General features: G+C 38.2%; 1 protein-coding gene and 1 pseudogene across 1 annotated transcript; both read left to right on the top strand.

Moving 5' to 3' along the window:
- Positions 1–3,557: 3,557 nt before the first annotated feature.
- On the top strand, positions 3,558–4,699 carry LOC121978542 (annotated as a pseudogene).
- Positions 4,700–5,088: 389 nt separating this feature from the next.
- Positions 5,089–6,725, top strand: LOC121977861 (60S acidic ribosomal protein P3-like). The gene is made up of 2 exons (XM_042530270.1): positions 5,089–5,365; positions 6,431–6,725. The coding sequence occupies exons 1-2, from the start codon at positions 5,168–5,170 to the stop codon at positions 6,602–6,604; spliced, it is 372 nt and encodes a 123-aa protein (XP_042386204.1). The 5' UTR covers positions 5,089–5,167; the 3' UTR covers positions 6,605–6,725.
- The last annotated feature ends 13,708 nt before the right edge of the window (positions 6,726–20,433 follow it).

The following is a 20,433-nucleotide window of genomic DNA, read 5'->3' as shown; positions in this document are numbered from 1 at the left end:
TGGAAATATGCGCTCCAACTTACAAAGTATGAGAGGAATGTCAGTCTCTAGCTGAATCATATCAACCGTCATAATACACCTCACTGTCAAATCTCTGAAAAAAAGACTCGGCTCTGTGAGTGCTTGTCAAACATTATTGGGAAGTAAATCATGAAAAGCTATTGGAATAAGTCTTTGCATGAACACATGACAATCATGACTCTTCATTCCAAATATCTTTAATTTGTTCATGTCAACGCATCGAGCCATATTCAAAGCATATCCATCTGGAAATTTGATTTCTTTTAACCAACTACATAAAGCTTGTTTATCATCTTTGTCCAATGTATAACAAGCTTTTGGAAACTTATTGGTTGTTTCATTCTGATGCAACTTTGGTCTGTTGACTAGTTCTTTTAATTCCTCACGTGATTTTGCAGTGTCCTTAGTTCTTCTAGGTACATTCATCACAGTGTTGAAGATATTATCAAAGAAATTTTTATCAACATGCATCACATCTATATTGTGTCGAATGAGTAGATACTTCCAATAAGGCAACTCCCAGAATATGCTCCTTTTCTTCCAACCACACTTACACATCTTCACAAGATATTTATTTATCTCATCAGAATTAGGCTGAGATACTAGGAGGAATCCATAACTATCTATTTGTTCAATGATTTGTTCACCTGAAGCATGGATTGCTGGGGGAGGTTTTCTGACTATAACATTCTTTAGAAAATTTTTCTTATTTCGCCTAAAAAGGTGATCAGTGGTAGAAATTTACGATGATTATCAAACCAAGATACCTTCCCACTGCAAGTCAATGAAAATGCATCAGACTCTGTCATGCAATGTGGGCATGCTAATTTACCAGCCGTGCTTCATCCCGACAACATTGAGTATGCTGGAAAATCACTGATCGTCCATAATAAGGCCGCATGCAATGTAAAATTAGTTTGACTTGCAATATCATAAGTAACCGACCCTACATTCCATAATTCATTAAGCTCGGCAATTAGAGATTGCAAGAAAACATCTATCTTATCTTTTGGATTGGTTGGACCAGGAATAAGCACGGTAAGGAACATAAATTCATCTTTCATGCACATCCATGGTGGTAAATTGTACTGTGTTAATATAACTGGTCAAGATGAATATTGTTGTCCCGATTTACCAAATGGTTGAAATCCATCTGCAGAAAGTCCCAATCTCACATTTCGTGGTTCCATTACAAAGGAGGGAAACACAATATCAAGATGTTTCCATGCAGGAGAATCACAAGGATGACACAATTATACCTCCTTCGTGCTCATGCTCATGCTTATGCTCATGATGCCACAACATGTGGTCAGCTGTAGTTGCAGATGCATACAAGCGTTGAAGTCTAGCAGTTAACGGAAAATAATACATCACTTTCCCAGCAATATTTTTCCTCTTCTTCCCTGGTATGCGAGTACGATGCTTAAAACGAGGGTGAATACAAATTTTACATTCATTCAAATCACTGTCTTCATTCCAAAATATCATGCAGTTGTTTATACAACAATCAATCTTCTCTACAGGCAAACCTAAACCTCTGATCAATTTCTTAGTTTCATAGAAGCTATCAGTCATTATGTTATCAGTAGGGAGCAACTCTGACATCAATTGACAAATGTCATCATAACATCTTTCTGAGAAATGATGTTCTGCTTTTATATTCAATAACCTTGCTGTAGCTGATAGTTGTGAATGACCAGAATGAATGCCTTCCCACACTTCTCTTTCACTAGCCTTTAACATTTCATATAGTTGATGATATTCAGGGGTTGATATTTCATCTATATTCGAATAATTAACTACATTCATCGCATCTTGAACCATTGATTGCATTGAAATATCAATATTATTTGATGCTTCAGGAGCTGTAACAGTAGTCCCAGAATACGAACCACTAGATGACCCAATTGATTTATATAAATAAGGCTCTTCGTGACAATACCAATTGTAGTAATTTGGCACAAAACCATTTCTACATATGTGCATTTTTACAGTATCCTCATCACGAAATGCTCTATTTTGACATTTTTTATGATTGCACGGACAGCGTAACTCAGCACCATTCATACATTCTGGATGACTTTTAGCAAAATTCACAAACTGTTCAACTTCAGCAATAAAATCATCTATGATAAAATCATTGTCTAATCGATTGTACATCCAAGCTTTGTTCATATACATTGTTATAACCTAAAGAGAACATAATTTGAAACATTATTAAACTTGTTGTATCACTTGAAATAAGCTTAAATAAAGAATTATGTGCACAATTTCATCTCACGATCATCATATCATATTATCGAAAATTTCCTCTACACTAAAGTAAATAAATGAAACTATTATAAACATGTTGTTCCTTATAACATCATCAAATGAAATAATCATACATATATGAGAAGCATCGATCAAACACCTGTTGGGCACTACATTTTATGCAAGTACAATAGTGATATGGATCAAAATATGTCATGACACTTAAATTTTCTAGGGTTTTGATTGTGCTCAGCTACGAACAGTAGCAAAGCACGGCTACAATTGCAAGCAGGCTGCTGGCTGCGAGCAGCGAGCCGCGAGCAGGCCGCCGGCTGTCGGCTCTGAGCCAGCCGCGAGCAGGCTGCTGGCCGCGAGTACCCTGCCGCCTGCGAGCACCCTGCCGCCCGCGAGCAGGCCGCCGGCCGCAAGCACTCTGTCGGCCGCGAGCAGGGCGCCGACCTCGAGCACGCCGCTGGCAACGATCCACGAGCAGGGCGCGGCTGCCGGCCGTGTGAAAACCAAAATGAGAGAGGAGAAGAGCATACCTGAGAGATCGCGCGGATTGCGGTGAACGGGAGGAGAGGGCGCCGAGATTGCTGGAGAGAGCCGTTGGAAAATCGCCGAGAGAATCGCCGCTGGAAAATCAGAGGAATAAGAGGGTCGCGCGAAGAGGAAAGCCAAGCCGATCTGTGCCCTAAATCGTGAGTTACTGACGGAATAATTTTTCCGTCGGTAATTACCGACGGGACACTAATTCCGTCGGTAATTACCAACGGAATTCACAATTCTGTCGGTGATTAAGCCTAGTTAACGGGCCAACTTTAGCGAATTTAAAAGCTAACGGGTACGGGCGGAACCCCACCGACGGAAACATAAATCCGTCGGTGGATACCGACGGAATTATATTTCCGTCGGTAATGTTTACGCCGTCACCTGTTAGCTCTACCTATATACCGACGGAATATTAATTCCGTCGGAATTACATAAACCCTAAACCCGGATCTACCGACGGAATTAGACTTCCGTCGGTAAAGTTTACGCTTGCACCCATTAGCTGTACCTATTTATCGACGGAATATTAATTCCATCGGAAATACATAAAAAAGCTAAACCCGACTCTTGTAAATCCGTTATCTCGTCGCGCGGCATTCCGATTGAAATTAGGTCCGTCGGTAATTACCGACTGATTATCCAATTTCGTCGGTAATTACCGACGGAATTCACAATTTCGTCGGTAATTACCGACGGAATTCACAATTCCGTCGGTAAGTTCCGACGGAATTATGGTTCTGTCGGTAATTACCAACGGAACCTATATCCGTCGGAAGATACCGACAGAAGTAGAATCAGTCGGCAAACTCCGACGGAGTTGTGATCCCGTCGGTACTCCCGTCGTTAATCACAGGCATTTTTGTAGTGTTATTCAATCGTCGCTGGACTCGACTCGATGTGGTGGTGCCGGTAAATCAGTCATAGTCGGTGAGGGTGGCCCAAGGCGGCACCGACAACTTCAACACCATTGGGGAAGCGATCGCTTTCGCCCCTAACGACACTACTGTCGAAGAGGGTGGCTACTTCGCCATCTATGTCAATGAAGGGGCATACCGGGAGAACGTGTTCGTGCCCGAGATTAAAAAGAATTTGATTTTGATTGGTGCAGGAGCAGATCGGACTGTGATCACATCCAACCGCAATGTCGAGGACGGCTGGGAAACCTACGACATTGCGACATTCGGTGAGCAAAGCATCAACCAAGTCATTGCCTTCAATTAGTATCATGTAAATTTATGTTTGGTGCAGCGGTACATGAGGATCAGTTCATTGCCCCCAGGACATGACCTTCGAGAACACGGCAGGGTCGGCGAAGCAACAGGTAGTGGCAATGCGGAACAATGCCGACCTCTCCATTTTCTACCGTTGCAAGTTTCTCGGGTATCAGGATACACTCTATGTGCACTCAAACAACCAATTCTATCGTGACTGTGAGGTCCACGGCACCATCGACTTCATCTTTGGTGATGCCACCGCCGTGTTCCAGAACTGCCACATCTACGCGCGCTTATCGCTCCAGGGGCAGGTGAACGTAGTGACGGCGCAGGGTAGAACTCTCTACAACGAGAGCATCGGCTTCTCCATCCACAACTGCACGATTGGGGCAGCGTCGGAGCTGGTGGCGGCGAACTACTCAATGAAGACCTTCCTGGGACGGCCATGGAAGGAGTTCTCAAGGACGGTGTACATGCAGTCGTACATCGAGGGGATAGTGGAGGCAGCAGGATGGATGACATGGAACGGGAGCTTCGCATTGAACAGGCTTTACTACGGTGAGTACCAGAATTACGGGCCAGGCGCAGCAACGAGCGGAAGGGTGCAGTGCCCAGGTTACAGACTGATGAATGTAACGGATGTTTATTTACACCCCTAAATAAATAAATTATGTGATGTTTTTTCCAGTCCAGATCCTCTGGACCGCAAAAAGCGATCCAGGGGATGGTCCCTTGATCTGGATTGGTAGAGATGAATGATTTCCACCTATTTTATGAATGGGAACCATCTTCTGAACCAATCCAAGTCAAGGGACCATCCCCTGAATCGCCTTTTACGATCCAGAGAATCTGCCCTCTGTTTTTTCACAGTACAACAGCCTTTTATACCAGACAAGCAAAAGTAAAGCACTTTTGTTGATATTCTACATCAGCTAAAAATTAATCTTAAAATCGTTGATTATTACTATTAGCCGTGAGGGCATTTTCGTTATTAACTGGAAGTGCCTTAAGCTTTTATGTCTAACCAAATGTGCGTCTGCCTTATAATGCGGAGCAGGAAACATCCGAACTAGGGTTGGAGTTCCCGTGCCGGCGGCTGACGAAGGAAGGGGCAGCAGCAGTACATAATGGGCGTCTTTACCTTTGTGTGTCGCACCTCCGGTGGTGAATGGAGCGCGAAGCAGCTCTCCGGGGACCTTGAGGCGTCGGCTGCTTCGACCTTTGATCTCCAGCGGCGTCTCGTGCAGGCTGTGCTCGGTGTTGATGCCTCCGGCGGCGTTCAGTCTTCCTTCTCGTTAGTCTCCCCGTCATCAGCAGTATTCCAGGTGATTGATCGATTTTCGCTCGACTAACGTCCTTGATTTGTTCCTATGTTCCATCCGTGTTTCCTTGATTTGTGGTGGTTTCTGATTTAGGCGTGTTTCAATGTCTTTTCTGTGTGGTTATTTGCTCATTCTGATTGAGGGTGTGGTGCGAGCTACCTTAAAGTCGTTTGATCAACTGTAACCACACAAGTTTAGAATTTGAAATGAGATATGTGTTTGTCTTGAATCATTGATACATTAACAAATGAATGGAAAAATACATTGTTGAGAAAGTGAATGATTTTTTTTTTCCATTTTTGGAAAAATGGACACTAATGTGCATGGGAGTTTAGTCCCATATTAAGTGGTTTGAGGGAAACATGGTTGGTTTATATTGAATTACAACCTTTTATGTGGTGAACATGTATGGATGAGAGACTCTTTCAACATTTTGTCACATGAATTATTTTTTATGGTCCACTTGAAACAATCGGACGTTAATGGCTGACTAGTAACCACATGTAGACATGTAACTTTATTATCACCCAATGCACCATTTGTTCATGTTCATGGCTGGCCAAATGTTGTAATCGAATTATTTCATGCTATCATGGAATATTAATAGAAACACTTTCTTACATGGTTGGTCAAAGAACTCTGGATATGATGCCAGATTCATGGCAGTGCACCATGTTCTTCCGATATCCATCATTTGATTGAAAAAAGGGGGAAGAAAAGATGAATCCTCTAGTGCTGGTCTGAGATTAGAATTTTTTTTGGTGAAGTTACCACCTTGCTAACCAGTTGAAATACGGTGGAGCTTTTTGCAAAGTAATATTAAGTAATATTACAGTTTACCAATGGACGGTGAAAACAAATTGCTCTTGCAATTGTGGTTTCTAGCTTTTGTTTCTTTTGAGATTTAGCACTTTTCGTGTTCTGTGAATCTTCTCAGCTAGCATGTATCTCTCGTCTTTGCCTACCTTTTATTTCCACCTCTTTTCTCCTTATGCATTGATTTCATTGCAAGTTTATGTAGTGCACTGTCACCTTACATAGCAATTATGTGCTTTGTTTGTAGTATAGGTGATAGTCGGCGGCGGCGGCGGTGCATTTGTCAGTGGTGGTGCTCCATCTGGTGTAGCTGCTGCTAGTTCCAGTGGTGGTGTTGGTTCTGCTCCTGAGGCACCTCCTGCTGAAGAGAAGAAGGAAGAGAAGGAGGAGAGCGACGAGGACATGGGATTCTCCCTCTTCGATTAGGCTGGGTGGCAGGAGAGTATCTCTCAAGTTTCAATATTTTTTTCCCTATATGTTTCCGAGTTTTTTGGTTGCTACAATTCAAGGACTGAGTTTAATAAACAATTGCAAAGGCTTTTGACGACCTATGAGTTTACTTCATGAAACATTTTTCTTGTTCTTTTTCTCTCACGTTTTGATTATCCCTTTCTCTTGTGTATATATAGTGTGGACTGATTTTAGAGGTAAATGAAAGAGCAAGTGAATTGCTTGGGTTTAAAGATGACAAACAATTTTTTTAGCATGGAAAATTGACATCATAAAGATACTTTGCACTATGATATTTAATTAATTTAATTCTTTTCAGATAGCATTTTAAAATAACTTGGTCTTAAATTCTATGTAAGTCATGGTGTACAATGATGAAAGAACTGAATTGCAAGACCACCATTCAGTGAAAGGCTAGGTTACAAGATTGAATAGTTATGATATCTTACTAAATACTGTCATGATTTGTGCATTGGCACAATGACGAGAGGTCTTCATGTAAATCTATTTTTTTAATTGATCTTTATTATAAAAGATCAATTAAATTATTTCCAGAAGAGTTACAGTTGATTTAATTATTATTATTAACATCTTTTATAGTTTCCTATTGAAATAAACTAAGGTGTGGACTAATATAAAGGGATCTAACAAGATGCAAGAATGGTGATGACAATGAATAATAGCAATATACTAAACATGGTTCAAAGCTTTTCGATTTTCAAAAAAAATGAATAGCATAGTTTATAAAAGAATCATTAGTGGAATTATTAATAGTAATGGTGGATATGTTACTATCAATATTTCAATCTCAAGTATCACATTAGCAAGGACTTATAAAATATGTGGAGAGCTAGCATAAGCAAACCTATCCCATGTGTGTGTATATATATATATATATATATATATATATATAAAAGTATTTGATTAATTGAAATCATAAAACAAGTATGAGAAATATTACATATTTGTGTGACCAGCAAAAAAGTATGTCTCAAAATATGACTTTGCAAAGTCAAATTATCATCTATAAAATGGACCGTCAAAGACAAAAAAATCTCTTCCTCTGATTAGATACTATTTGTATATCAATGGATAAAACAATCCGTCATTTATTAGATTCCAACAAAGTCAATGAGCTTGCCTTTTCATAGTCATACATTATCAATATATCACCCTTAATGGTATTGCAACATGGAACTTTGAATAAAGGGTGAAGACTTGCTAAAAGCTTATAAAATTCATGATGCTCTACTATTGTGGATGAATGAATATTTATGTAGAATTATCATTTCAATAAGAATACATTTTGATATTTCTTGGTCAAATTGAAAGTAATAGCAGAGTCTTCCTTGTTTTTCTCTTCAATTACTATTTTTTTTTTTTTTGCCTTATATCACTAACAATTCATTTTGGACAAATTTTGAAATGATTTTAAAAGTGTGTTGTCCCATGTTTATTATTACCAAAAAAAGGATTTCTCATCGTAGTTGCAAATTGCTTTAGCTATTATTTTAAATTTTTTTTCTTCCAAAATGATTCCAAATCTTATATATTAACCTTCTTGTTTTTGTTGCACTAGGAGAGACATCAATTATTTTGTACAACTTGTGGAACCTCACGATTTACTTCCATAGTGGTATTTCATTTTCTGTTGTAGGATTTGTTGGGTCCATTTTATAGACATGAAAATGGTATTGTAATGTATGTTAAAAAAAGAAAAGACAACATAAAATAAAATAAAGAAACCAACAATGACTTTCCGGTTCAAACTTCAAAAAACAAAAATGTAAATAAAGATTAGAAATAACTCTTTCTCACTTTTGGATTCTTACCTTCAAATAAGATTAATAATGACAAATACCTTGACAGTACACTCCTCGTCCCTTGTCGAAAATTAGGATTTCATCTTATTTTCATCCAAAAATGCTTAGTTACAGGGTTTAGGGTTTAAAAGTGGAAAAATGAGATGGCGACGTTAGTTGAGATGGAGAAGAGAAAATGAAAACGTGAAAAGTCCTAGTGAGGAGAAAATCATATTTTTTTAAAAAAAAACATAGTTTATACATCTTTATATGAGTGACTATGGGTAACATCCGATATAGGTGATTTGACACCGTCAAAATTTATTTATTTTTTAAAATTTCTCTCATCTGTCTGTAATAATTTTCTTCTCTCTTCTTTGATTACATATAAGGTAGTGTTAGTTTCTATAAGTCAACACTATCTTGGTACTGGTTTATAGAAACCAACACTAAGATGATGCTGACATCATCAAACCATAACCATCCACCTTAGTGCTAGTTTGTAAACATTAGTACCAAGGTGGTGCTGATATCACTAAACCAGAATCATCCACCTTGGTGCTAGTGTTTACAAACCAGCACCAAGGTGGTGCTGGTTTCTAGTGATGACATAACCAAATTAGCATCATCTACCTTGGTACTAATTTGTAGAAACCAGCACTAAAGTGACATTGATTTTTACAAACTAACATTAAGGTGATGTTGGTTTATACACTTGGTGCTGACTTGTGGTGTTGATTTTTATAAACTAGCATTAAGGTGATGCTGATTTCTACACTTGGTGCTGGTTTACGAACCAAGTGCTTGTTTCTACAAACCAACACCACTTGATGTTGGTGCTGTTCTTTAAAAATTAACACTAAGATTTGTAAAAACCAGCACCAAGGTGGTTCTGGCATCACCAAACTAGCACCATCCATCAAGGTGATTTTTACAAACCAGCACCAAGATTGATAGTGTTGGTTTAATGGTACCACCTTGCATGTAATCAAAGGAGAGAAGAGAGTTGTTACGTGCATATGAGAGATAAATTAAAATATATATATATATAGATTTTGGCTGCATCAGGTACCCACTTTGTATAAGGGTGTGCAAGTGTGTATATATATATATATATATATATATATATAATCAGGTATTCAGGTACGAGTATGATTCTACTAAACCCACTCCATACTTGATTATCAAAATATTCATACCTGATTATCCGATTATCTAATTATTTAATCTGATCTAAAAAAATTCTTTTATACCCTCCTTTATTCGGATTAGATATCAGATCATCTATCGGATTCAGAGAAAATTATCACCACTAGGATGAATATTTTGAAATTCTAAATGTCTATAAATTGATCCGAATTTTTCTGATAGATGAATCAGAAGAGAAGATTATCTATCTGTTATATATATATAACAAATTATCATTGATAAAAACTCTCAAAGGAATAATAAGATCGACAAGATTGGAATCCTAAATGGAGAATATTTTAGAAGTGAGCTTTTAAATTGTTAGATTTATTCAATAGGAAAGTGAATATAAGAAAGACCGTTTATCTTCCAAACTAATCAACTAAAGTTGTTGGGACGTCTAAATTAATAATAATAATAATTATTATTATTATTATTATTATTTGATCAGGTGGTAAGGACGGGGCTTGCTTGGTAGAGGGTCTCATCGTCACGTGGAGGATCACGATCAAAGTGGTCAATGTCCTAGGCAGGCGCCTGATCGGGTGAACCACCTTCCCGATCAGCATGAAGAGTAGCCGATCCAACACTTTGACAGCTCGGTCGAATACCGAGCTTCCGACGCTCATAAAAGATCAAGCAGGGAAGGACGAAGGCCGAGCGACCGTCTTGCTCGGTTGAACAGTGGACGCAGCCCCAACCAAGCAAGCACATACTTCCTCGCTCGACCAGACGGAGCCGAGACAGTGGACCATTGGCCGAGCGGACTCTCTCGCTCGGCCCGGCCATAAGGTCACCCGGATGGCAGATTGACTGAACGACTCTCCCGCTCGACCCAATAACGGACAAAAGGAGCAGTTTGCGATATCTTTCTAGGGACCAGTGTCACCGACAAGCGGCATGGTTGGCGGCATGGTCAGACGAAGAATCGTATGGTAGAAGCTTCCATTGTCACATCAGGGATATGTCCGGGTTGTTAAGGTATGGCGCCAGACATACTTTTCTGACATCCTTTCCAGGTATGTTCTGAGAAGTGCGCACGCCTTGGGTAACGTGTACCCCCAGACTTCAACGGAGGTATGTTCATATATACTGTAGCTACAGTTACGTTGTTGCTTTTTTCCCTTCTACTTCATTCGCTTGCCGCCGGTGAACCCATCCCTGGCTCGGCACTAACGACTTGTGGTTACATGCTTAACTCGTTGGAGGTGCACATCATCTTAATGATGGATTGACCAACTTAATTAGCCTCTTATTTGCTTAGACCAACTAATCCCTTCCTAGCCAACATATTTGGACTAAGTCCTGGACCAACTAATCCCTTCAGTCTAAGTCTTGGTCTGCCTCATTTATTTTGCTCCATCGCTCACTTGAGTTGATTAGTCTAGTCGACCTATTTGGACTAGTATTCCTAGCCTGACTACCTCTCTTAAATCAATTCGCCAGCTTGGCAAATAGACTCCTCTAACTAATATGATATATATCTATTTAAAGCCACCAATTTATTTTGATCGATTAGTTCTAGCGAACATTTAATTAAATAATTTGACTCAGACAAGCTATTACTTTGAAAAATCTAGGTGTTGTCAATGACAGCGTTAAAGCACTTGTGGATTGGGTAGAGGATTTATTGAATGTGTAACGAGCTTGCACATGGATTGATTAAATAAGTTTCTCATTTTTTTAAATGAAAATGTTCATATTTATTGATCATCAAAAGTAAAATTTCTTTTACCATAAATATATATTCACTAAACATAAAAAATATTTTCCATAATTTTAGACAAATAGCCTCCCTTTTCCATTTTAAAATCAACTTTCTTCTTAATAAAAGCTAAAATCTAAAATACAATACAATACAATTCCAAGTACATAATATTCAAACCTTTTTTTTTTACAAAAAATTTCATTAATTTCTACTTACATTTTTAAAAAAAAATAAATATGAGTCTTGCATGATTGATTAAGTTGGCGTTCCTTATTAAATACAAATCCAAACCACATATTTAATTCATTTGTGTTATTCTAATATCATTATTATATTGTTCATATTAAGAATTTAATGATTACTAAAAAAACAATACACTTAAAGTATTTAACATTTTAAACTTGTGTAGACATCCCATATACATATTTTTTTAAAATTTCTATTTAAAAAGGTTAGGATTGCAAGCATAATTATTTGAATGACTTCCTTATTAAATAGGCACCCTCCATTATGTATAATCCTATCTAAAAAGGGGAAAGATGGTGCACTAGGAACGATGACTAAAAGGTTGACTAGAACAATCCTTTTTCCTTCTTAGAGATATCTCCTTGCGATTCTGTGCACACTCCGACGATCCAACAGAGTGTTAATGACCAAAAATCAGGGATAGGATTCCTAGCAAGGCCCTCCGATGCTCAAGTTAGTATGGTCCTGAATGAAGGAATGAAGAATCACAGAGAAAGGTGTTCATGCGAGAATAAGGTGCAGATGATGGAAATTGCGTACCTTGCTAACGGAGAAGACCCCCTTTATAGACCACTTATTATCAAGGGCGTAGCCACATGGATGAGAGGGAGTGCGACTACTGATAACCATGATTTTACTGCATTATTTTGATTCATATATGCATGATTTGATGTTGATTTCATAGTTTAAATCATGATTATATCACATTTTGTGCATAGTGTGTATTTTTGGACTTAATTGCAAATTATATTATTTTTGGTGTTATTTGATGCTAATATTTAATTCTTATTTTGCAGGCATCAAAGGATCTTAAATTTGGATCTATTTGGACCGAAATTGGGCTCGAATCGGAGTCCAAACAAGAAGATCAAGCTTTGAAGCATTATGGACCGTTCGTCAAGAATAGGACAGATATGAACCATCCGTTGAAGATCTGGCCGATCCAACCTAATGGGGAGCAGATCTAAGCCATTGATGAAGATCTAGAAGTTTTAATCCAGATCTGAGTTCATCCAGCCATTGATCCAGCCGGATTAATCTGGACCGTTCAATGACGACTGTGCAGATCCAGGCCATCCAGTGATGATCTGATCGATCCGACCTACGGGAGAGTAGATCCAGACCCTAGATCAACATCAGTACATTCAGATCAGATTTTGGGCAAACTTTCACCGTTGATTTAGCTCCAAATCAATCCCAGCCGTCCGTTCAGATCCAGATCTGATTCAAAACAGAAGCTACAGTACCCAGCTTCCTTCGTCGATCCCCTTCGCGCAGCTCAGTCCCGGCGCGCGTCTTCCAGCGGATTTCGGCCCCGATTCTTCCAACAATCAATCTATCAAGCTTCAACTTCATTGTAGAGCTTCACGGCAGCTCATCCCGATCATCTGGAGCCTCCGGCGGGTGTTCCCTCCTGCGAATTCTGCGTTTCTGTCCTTCTCTGTTCCCGCACCGATTTGGAGGTGGTCTTCCAATCGGCGACTCCGATTCCCATCAGCGACGTTCGGCGGTGGTCCTCCGACGTTCCTGAGCTCCATCCGACATCACACCAACATTCATAGCATCATTCCAGATTCAGAGTTGGGAGGTTGCAGAAATCCAGATTTTCGGCCATTCTTGGGGTTTTGGGTTGTTTTAGCTCGCCGGGGGTGGTCCGTCGGTGTAGCTGAGCATTCCTTGAGCTGATACGCTGCTGAAGTTCTCCACTGAGGTCCAAAGTTGGGTGGTCTCAACTTTGGCACTCTCGTGTGACGGCAAGAGTGTGAAACTTGTATGGATTGGTTGTTAGTTGGATTGGTTAGGATTTATTTCGTTTTATTAGTGTTTTATTAGTATTCTTATCATTGCAATTTAGCATTTCTTTGTTTTGTTGAAGTTTAATTCATGTTTGGTAGTTGTTTAATTCTTGTTTGATGCTTAGTTAATTGTTTAGTGTTTAAGTTATAAGTTAGGGTTTAAATTCTGCTTAGATTAGATTTTATTTCTGTCTTGTTATTTCATATTTAGTTTAAGTGTGTTGATGGATTTATCACAACGTAGTGTGACAATGCGTAATGATTTGTTCATTGGCACATAGTTAGGTTTTAGTTATGCTTTAGATTAATTTCTTTACCGATGTACTTTTTATTTGTTAGATTTAAATTCAAGTTTAATTCCCCCCAATTCCATTTTTATATCGAAAACCCCAAAAATAGGAAATAAAGACAATCCTAAATTACATTCTACCGTTGGTTCCTCGGATCGATCCTGGGCTTGTTACTACAACATTATTGTTTAATTAAGGGGTTCAGTGGAATATACATTTGTACAATTTGATTAGCGGATGTGACAGATTCGCTATATCAACTACCCCCTCTCACATTTTGTTAAAATATTAATATTATATATTTGAAAGTCTTCATCATCACTTTGATGGCTGATTCATCACTGTTCATTTTCATAAATTGAAATTGATCACATATTTGAAAAGACCACAACCTAAGTTATCCATTGGTGCCGCTTTTATTAAGAAATATCACAACTTAAAATATTAAGTATTGGATTTTAAAAATAAAATATATAATAATAAATGGATGAACTAAATCATAGGACATGAAGTGAGAGTGCTAAATAAAATTGAATCAAGTTTGAACTAACTCTAACAGGTAGGTGCGAGATAAGGATTACATTAGTTCAAAAAAGAATTGATTTAGAGTTGATTTGGTTAAGCTATAGCCGAACCAAGTTTAAGATTTAAACGAATTTGATCAATTTAAAATAAATTAGGATATTTTTTGAATAAACTTTTTATTTCATTTTTTTTCTCACCCTTTTCTATGTAAGAATATTGCAACCCCGACCCATTGTACCTTATGTCACCCTTTCGTCCATCTCTCTCTTTTATTTTTCTCTTCCTCTTCTTCCTCATTTGCTTCTTCTTCAATAGTAGTAAACTTACCACTTTTTTTCCTTCTCTTCTTGAGCACAAGAGTTCTCTTTTCTTCTCCTTTCTCTTCTCTGGTAAGCAAGAAATGTAGCATCAACTGCTACCCTCTTTCAGCAACAAGAGTAACCCTTAGCCCTCGCAACTTCTTCCTCTTCTCGTGTTTTTTAGGATTTTATTGGCACCGCAAGAATAGTCATATTTTGTCTTGCCTTGCTCTCTTTCTGTGGTTACCAAACTCACCGAAACTAGTGAAGGTTGTTAATAAATAAGGTATAGTTCTCCTCTTTTGCTTATTCCTCCCTATTTTCTTTTCTCTATTTTTCTCAAAAACAATGATATTCCAAGAGGAGTAAATTATTTCGTTCTTCTTTTAATATTTCATTAATTGAAGGAGAGCAGTAAAGTATAAATTTTATTTTATTAGGTTGTTAATTAGGATGGTTATTTAGATCGCAAATGAAAACCTCGTATGTAGGAATGCTAAATATTATAAGAAAATGAGATTACAAATGATTTTTCAACTTTGAATCATAAATAAGCTTTGGAGATCGACGGATCATTGTTCAACTAGAACCAAGGTCTATGGTCAAAAATTTCGAATTTAAGTTCATTTCATCTCCTTAAATTTGAAATTTCGGCTTTTAGATGGTGAAAATCGCCCCTCCTGATTGAAAATTTTGGCTACGCCACTGCTTATTATAACCTTCGTGATCATGAGGTGACATCGTGTGTTAGAGTTTTGTTAGTTTGTTAAGTAATGAAAAGTGTAACAAGTGTCCCATAAATCTTTTATATATCTAACCACAGATGTACCTCTTTTGTCTTTTATGGCTTAGACCGTTGATGAAGCCATTAAAAGAATATGCTTTCATAAATGGTCGACTGATGGGAAACAAGATAGCCTCGAAAGGAGGTCACAAAGGAATATTTTCGGACAATTCTGATAGGTTATTAAAACATTATCTGTTTCTTGCCTGTTAGATATATATCTCGGTCAGCTAACAAGGTCGACCGCCCTTATGCTTGTCCTTGCATTAAGTTGCTTGATTATGTATTAGATGTTGTTATAAACCTAGTCAGAGATTTATATGATACATTGAATATGCTAGAAATCCGTTTAAGCGACCATCTGATAAACTGTGTACTAAAGATCCATTTAGAAGTAAATGTGCAACTAAGTTTCTTAATTCCGACCAACTTTATGGCCGGCCATGCATGGAGAGCTTTATGAAGTTAAATACCTTAAGTTCAACAGGTCTTTCATCTAGCCAAGCAAATATGGACAGATTTATAATACTAAGTACTTTAGGCCTAACCCGTCTTTCATCCGGCTATGCGCACATAGAAATTTATGAGGTTAAGTGCTTTAGGCCCAACCGATCTTTTATCCAGCCAGGCACACATAGAGATTTATGAGGCTAAGTGTTTTAGGCCCGGCTAGTCTTCCGGTCAGACACACATAGAGATTTATGAAGCTAAGTACTTTAGGTCGACTGGTCTTTCATCCTGCCGGACGCACATAGAAATTTATGAAGCTAAGTGCTTTAGGCCGGCCGATCCTTCATCCTACCATGCACACATAGAAATTTATGAGGTTAAGTGCTTTAGGCCTGGCCAGTCTTTCATCTGATCGGGCACACATAGAGATTTATGAGGCTAAGTGCTTTAGGCCTGACCGATCTTTCATCCGACTAGGAACATATAGAGATTTATGAGGTTAAATGCTTTAGGCTCGACCGGTCATTCATCCGGCCGAGCTCACATAGAGATTTATGAGGGTAATTCTTTAGGCCGGACCAGTCTTTCATTTGACCGAACACACATAGAGATTTATGAGGTCCAGTGCCTTAAGCCCGGTCGACCTTTAATCTAGCCGCTTGGCCCTCTCCTGAACAACTTGTAATCCGATCGAGTTAGATCTAAGAGCCTTGATATTGGTGAACAACGAAGCTAGATGGAAAGTACACTCCTATCTCGACTTTGACTATCACACACCTTGACCTTGACTGTCAGGTCATTTCTTGGGTCTATTCATTATAACCCGTATCAATATCAAATTATATTATTATAATAGAATGACAAATTTATTATAATAGCACATAGATCAATTTTCAATGAATGCATGCTCTAAAAAAAATTCATTCCACCTCCTAACCACTTAATGGTAAGCTATAAGTTGACATCGTGATTTATCTTTCTTCACATAACTCGAGGACGGACTATGAGAGGTGTTTGTGATGAGCATAACGTAATTATCTTTTTACTATAATATTCAAACCATATTTATAATTGATTTTTCTCTTTCTTTTTCTTTTTATTTTTTTAAGAGGGTTTAGGTTCATATTTATAATTGATTTATCATCGTTGGTATCTTAAAGTCATACATATCCAAATCGAAATTATAGCTCATATATCATATATTAAAAAAATATCTTTTTTTTTCCAAATCATGTGTGGTGACCGATAATGGCATCGTTAGAGCGATGAATAGTTAGTCATAATGTTTCGATTGATTATACACGTGTGCTATTCTATAATGAGCTATACGCAACGAAAACAAACATACACAACATAAAAGTAAAGATAAGCATAGAGACCAACTGATTCACTATGGTTTGAAATCTTCGATTCTTATTCTATTCCATGGTCTACCATCCTAATTAGGTCATCACTAATTATACATTTTAGAGATGAAGAAACCTTTTACCATCGTCTATGCTTACAAACAAATACAAGCTAAAACACAAATATAAAAATAATATTAAACTGAAATGGAATGAACAACTTCATACAAAAACTTGACTTTAAGTTGTTTCGAATCTGCCTCATGATGTTTTAAAATACAATAACACTCTCCTCAAAACTCCTAAGATACAATAATAAAAACTTTCTAGAAATCCTTTGTTTATAACCTTTTTATCTCTCTCTCTCAGTCGATTCCTTCATTAAATTTGACCATTCCACCGATAAAATAGCTCTTACTAATTTTGATTTAATTATGAATAATCAACTATTATCATTCATCAGTCAATTGATACCTAAATAATCCAGTGTGCAGCCGAATTAAAAATGTTCAAATTTTTTTAATGAAAATTCTTTAATTTGTACTTAAATTTAAAAAATAAATATTAGTCTTGCATGCTTGATTAAGTAGGTGTTCCTTATTAAATATAAGTCCAAATAAGATGTATAATTTATCTGTGTTCTTCTAACATCATTATTATATTTTCACATTAAGAATTTAATGATTACTAAAAAATAATAGACTAAAAGGATTAAACAATTTAAACTATTTGAATAAAAAAATTAGTATTGCAAGCACAACCATTTGAATGACTCACTTATAAAATTCTTTCCATAGAGAGGTTATTCGGCCATCATAATTTATTTCCTTTCATTATAGTGCCAAATGTTCAAATTATATGTATAATTGGTTTGTCATTGTCGGTATGTTAAAGTCATGCATATCTAAATCTAAATTATAGCTCATATTAGCATATATATTAAATGTATGATAATATGACTGAGGTGCCCTAAAGCATTTAATATTTAAATACTTTAGTTTCAATAGTAGAAGTTATTGTAATAATAAATTCATAAATATCTAAATCTTAATTATAATTCATATTATCCTTAAAAAAAAATTACGGTAAATCAAGATTCATCAAATACTAAGAAGTTCTCATAAATTGAGGTTAATCGGATACTAAATAATAATGTAAGAATTTAATTTTGGAAGATTAAAGTAAAAGGTAGCAGACAACTATAGAGAGTAGTAATCGATTGATGACCCCTAAACTCTTAATTCGAGGTTTGACGAAGTTTGTTATGAATTAGTAGACTATTGAGTATGAGCAATTGACTAATGATATTATTGCAGGAAATAGATGGTTTCTGGATCAAGCTACAAACTCAACTGATCATTATTAGTCGATTGATAGGGATGGTGAGTCGACTGATAATGTTGTTATAGCAGATAGAATGTTTAGAATTCAACACTGCTCTACAATCTACATTCGCTGCCTCCGGCGTAGGTCAGCTGTTCCCGCCACTTTTGGTGCATATCCCATTGTTGTCGTTGCATGCCTTTGGCTTGGTTCCGTTGTTGTTGTTGTTGTCACCGCCTTTGGCTCAGATCCAGCCGCTGTCACTGTCACTTCTTCCGGCGCATATCTTGCTAATGTCGTCATCCTCGGCTTGGCCATCACCCTTGGCACAGATCTCGACGATGTCACCCTTCTCGCAATGTCGCCTCCCTCATTGCAGCTTTTGTTATCTCACTGTCCTTCTTGTGCTGCCTTTGCTGTCGACCTCACAACCTAGTCCTCCCTCTCCCTCTATGATGTAGTTGTCGAACACACATCAGGTCACCTCCCCTCCGTTGCCACCTCCGACGATAAATCTCACCGCTGCTGCATACCCCGCAGTGTTGTACTCCGCCTCCTAGAGCCCTCCGACCATCGAGACGTCGCCGCCTTACATCCTTGTTGTACACCACCTCCTGTAGCCCTCCGACCTCCAAGTCGTCGTCATCACCGCACACCTTGACTGTGCTCTATCTTCCAAAGCCCTCCGGCTGCTGAGCCCTCACCGTCGTACTATTATCCCGCTGACCCGACACTTTGGTTCACCCTCACTCTATGTTATAGAAAGTCCCACCCCTATGGGTCAAGGTACACGTACATATTTGCACGCATCTATTTTCATTAGAATATGCATCTTCTTCATCTCACCTATCGAAGACTGACTTGAGTGTTGGAGTGGATGAGTCGAGACACCTCCGGCTTCTATTCTAACCCTCTCTTATGCTCCTCTACTCCTCTCCTGATGATTCGGTTCTCCCTGCGGCTCACGACTTACAGTGATGCCTTTCTATAGCTCAACAGACATCTCTAACAACCCTATCTTCCTCCGGGTTATGGCAACTTTGTCAATATCATTGGCACCTCACAACCTAGTCCTCCCTCTCGCTCTACGATCCCTCCCCTCCGTTGCCACCTCCGACGATAAATCTCGCCACTACTGCGTGCCCCGCAGTGTTGTACTCTGCCTCCTAGAGCCCTCTAACCATCGAGACGTCACCACCTTACATCTTTGTTGTACACCACCTCCTGGAGCCCTTCGGCCTCCAAGTCGTCCTCATCGCCGCATGCCTTGACTGTGCTCTGTCTTCCAAAGCCCTCCGGCTGCTTAGCCCTCATCGTCGTATTATTATCCTGTTGACCAAACACTTTGGTTCACCCTCACTCTATGTTATAGAAAGTCCCACCCCCATAGGTCAAGGTACGCGTACATATTTGCACGCATCTATTTTCATTAGAATATTATGCATCTTCTTCATCTCACATATCGAAGACTGACTTAAGTGTTAAAGTGGATGAGTCGGGACACCTCCGGCTTCTATTCTAACCCTCTCTTATGCTCCTCTACTCCTCTCCAGATGATTCGATTCTTCCTGCGGCTCACGGCTCACGGCTCACAGCTCACGGTGATGCCTTTTTATAGCTTGACAGGCATCTCTAACAACTTCATCTTCCTCCGGGTTATGACAACGTTGTCAAGATCATCGACATCTCACTAGTGGCTCTCGCGGATAGAGGTCCTTTCTTTATCTTCCCCAACAATCTTTGAAGAGTATTGAACGTCAGTAGGTTTATTGACTGGTGGTCTGACTGTCTACGATATATTGGTCGGAACACAAGCCAAGATTGACTGGATGCTTGATAAAGTAAAATTCTTGCAGGAGTGAACATCAAGGACCAATGTATTTTGAATGTTGTTAACATTGTTTTACTTTACTATTTTTTATCTATTGAGCTAATTCGATATTGTAGAAAAATTTTAGTGGATCAAGTTAATCAGACACTAAGCAGAAGAAAAAGTCTAAAAAGTCAGTTAGACCTTATAAAATAAGTCTTGGAAAGGTCTTTCATTC

The sequence above is a fragment of the Zingiber officinale genome, chromosome 4B (genome assembly GCF_018446385.1).
Source record: "Zingiber officinale cultivar Zhangliang chromosome 4B, Zo_v1.1, whole genome shotgun sequence".
Taxonomy (NCBI): domain Eukaryota; kingdom Viridiplantae; phylum Streptophyta; class Magnoliopsida; order Zingiberales; family Zingiberaceae; genus Zingiber; species Zingiber officinale.
Note: the sequence above shows the minus strand (reverse complement) of the source record. Positions and strands in the feature narration are given on the sequence as shown.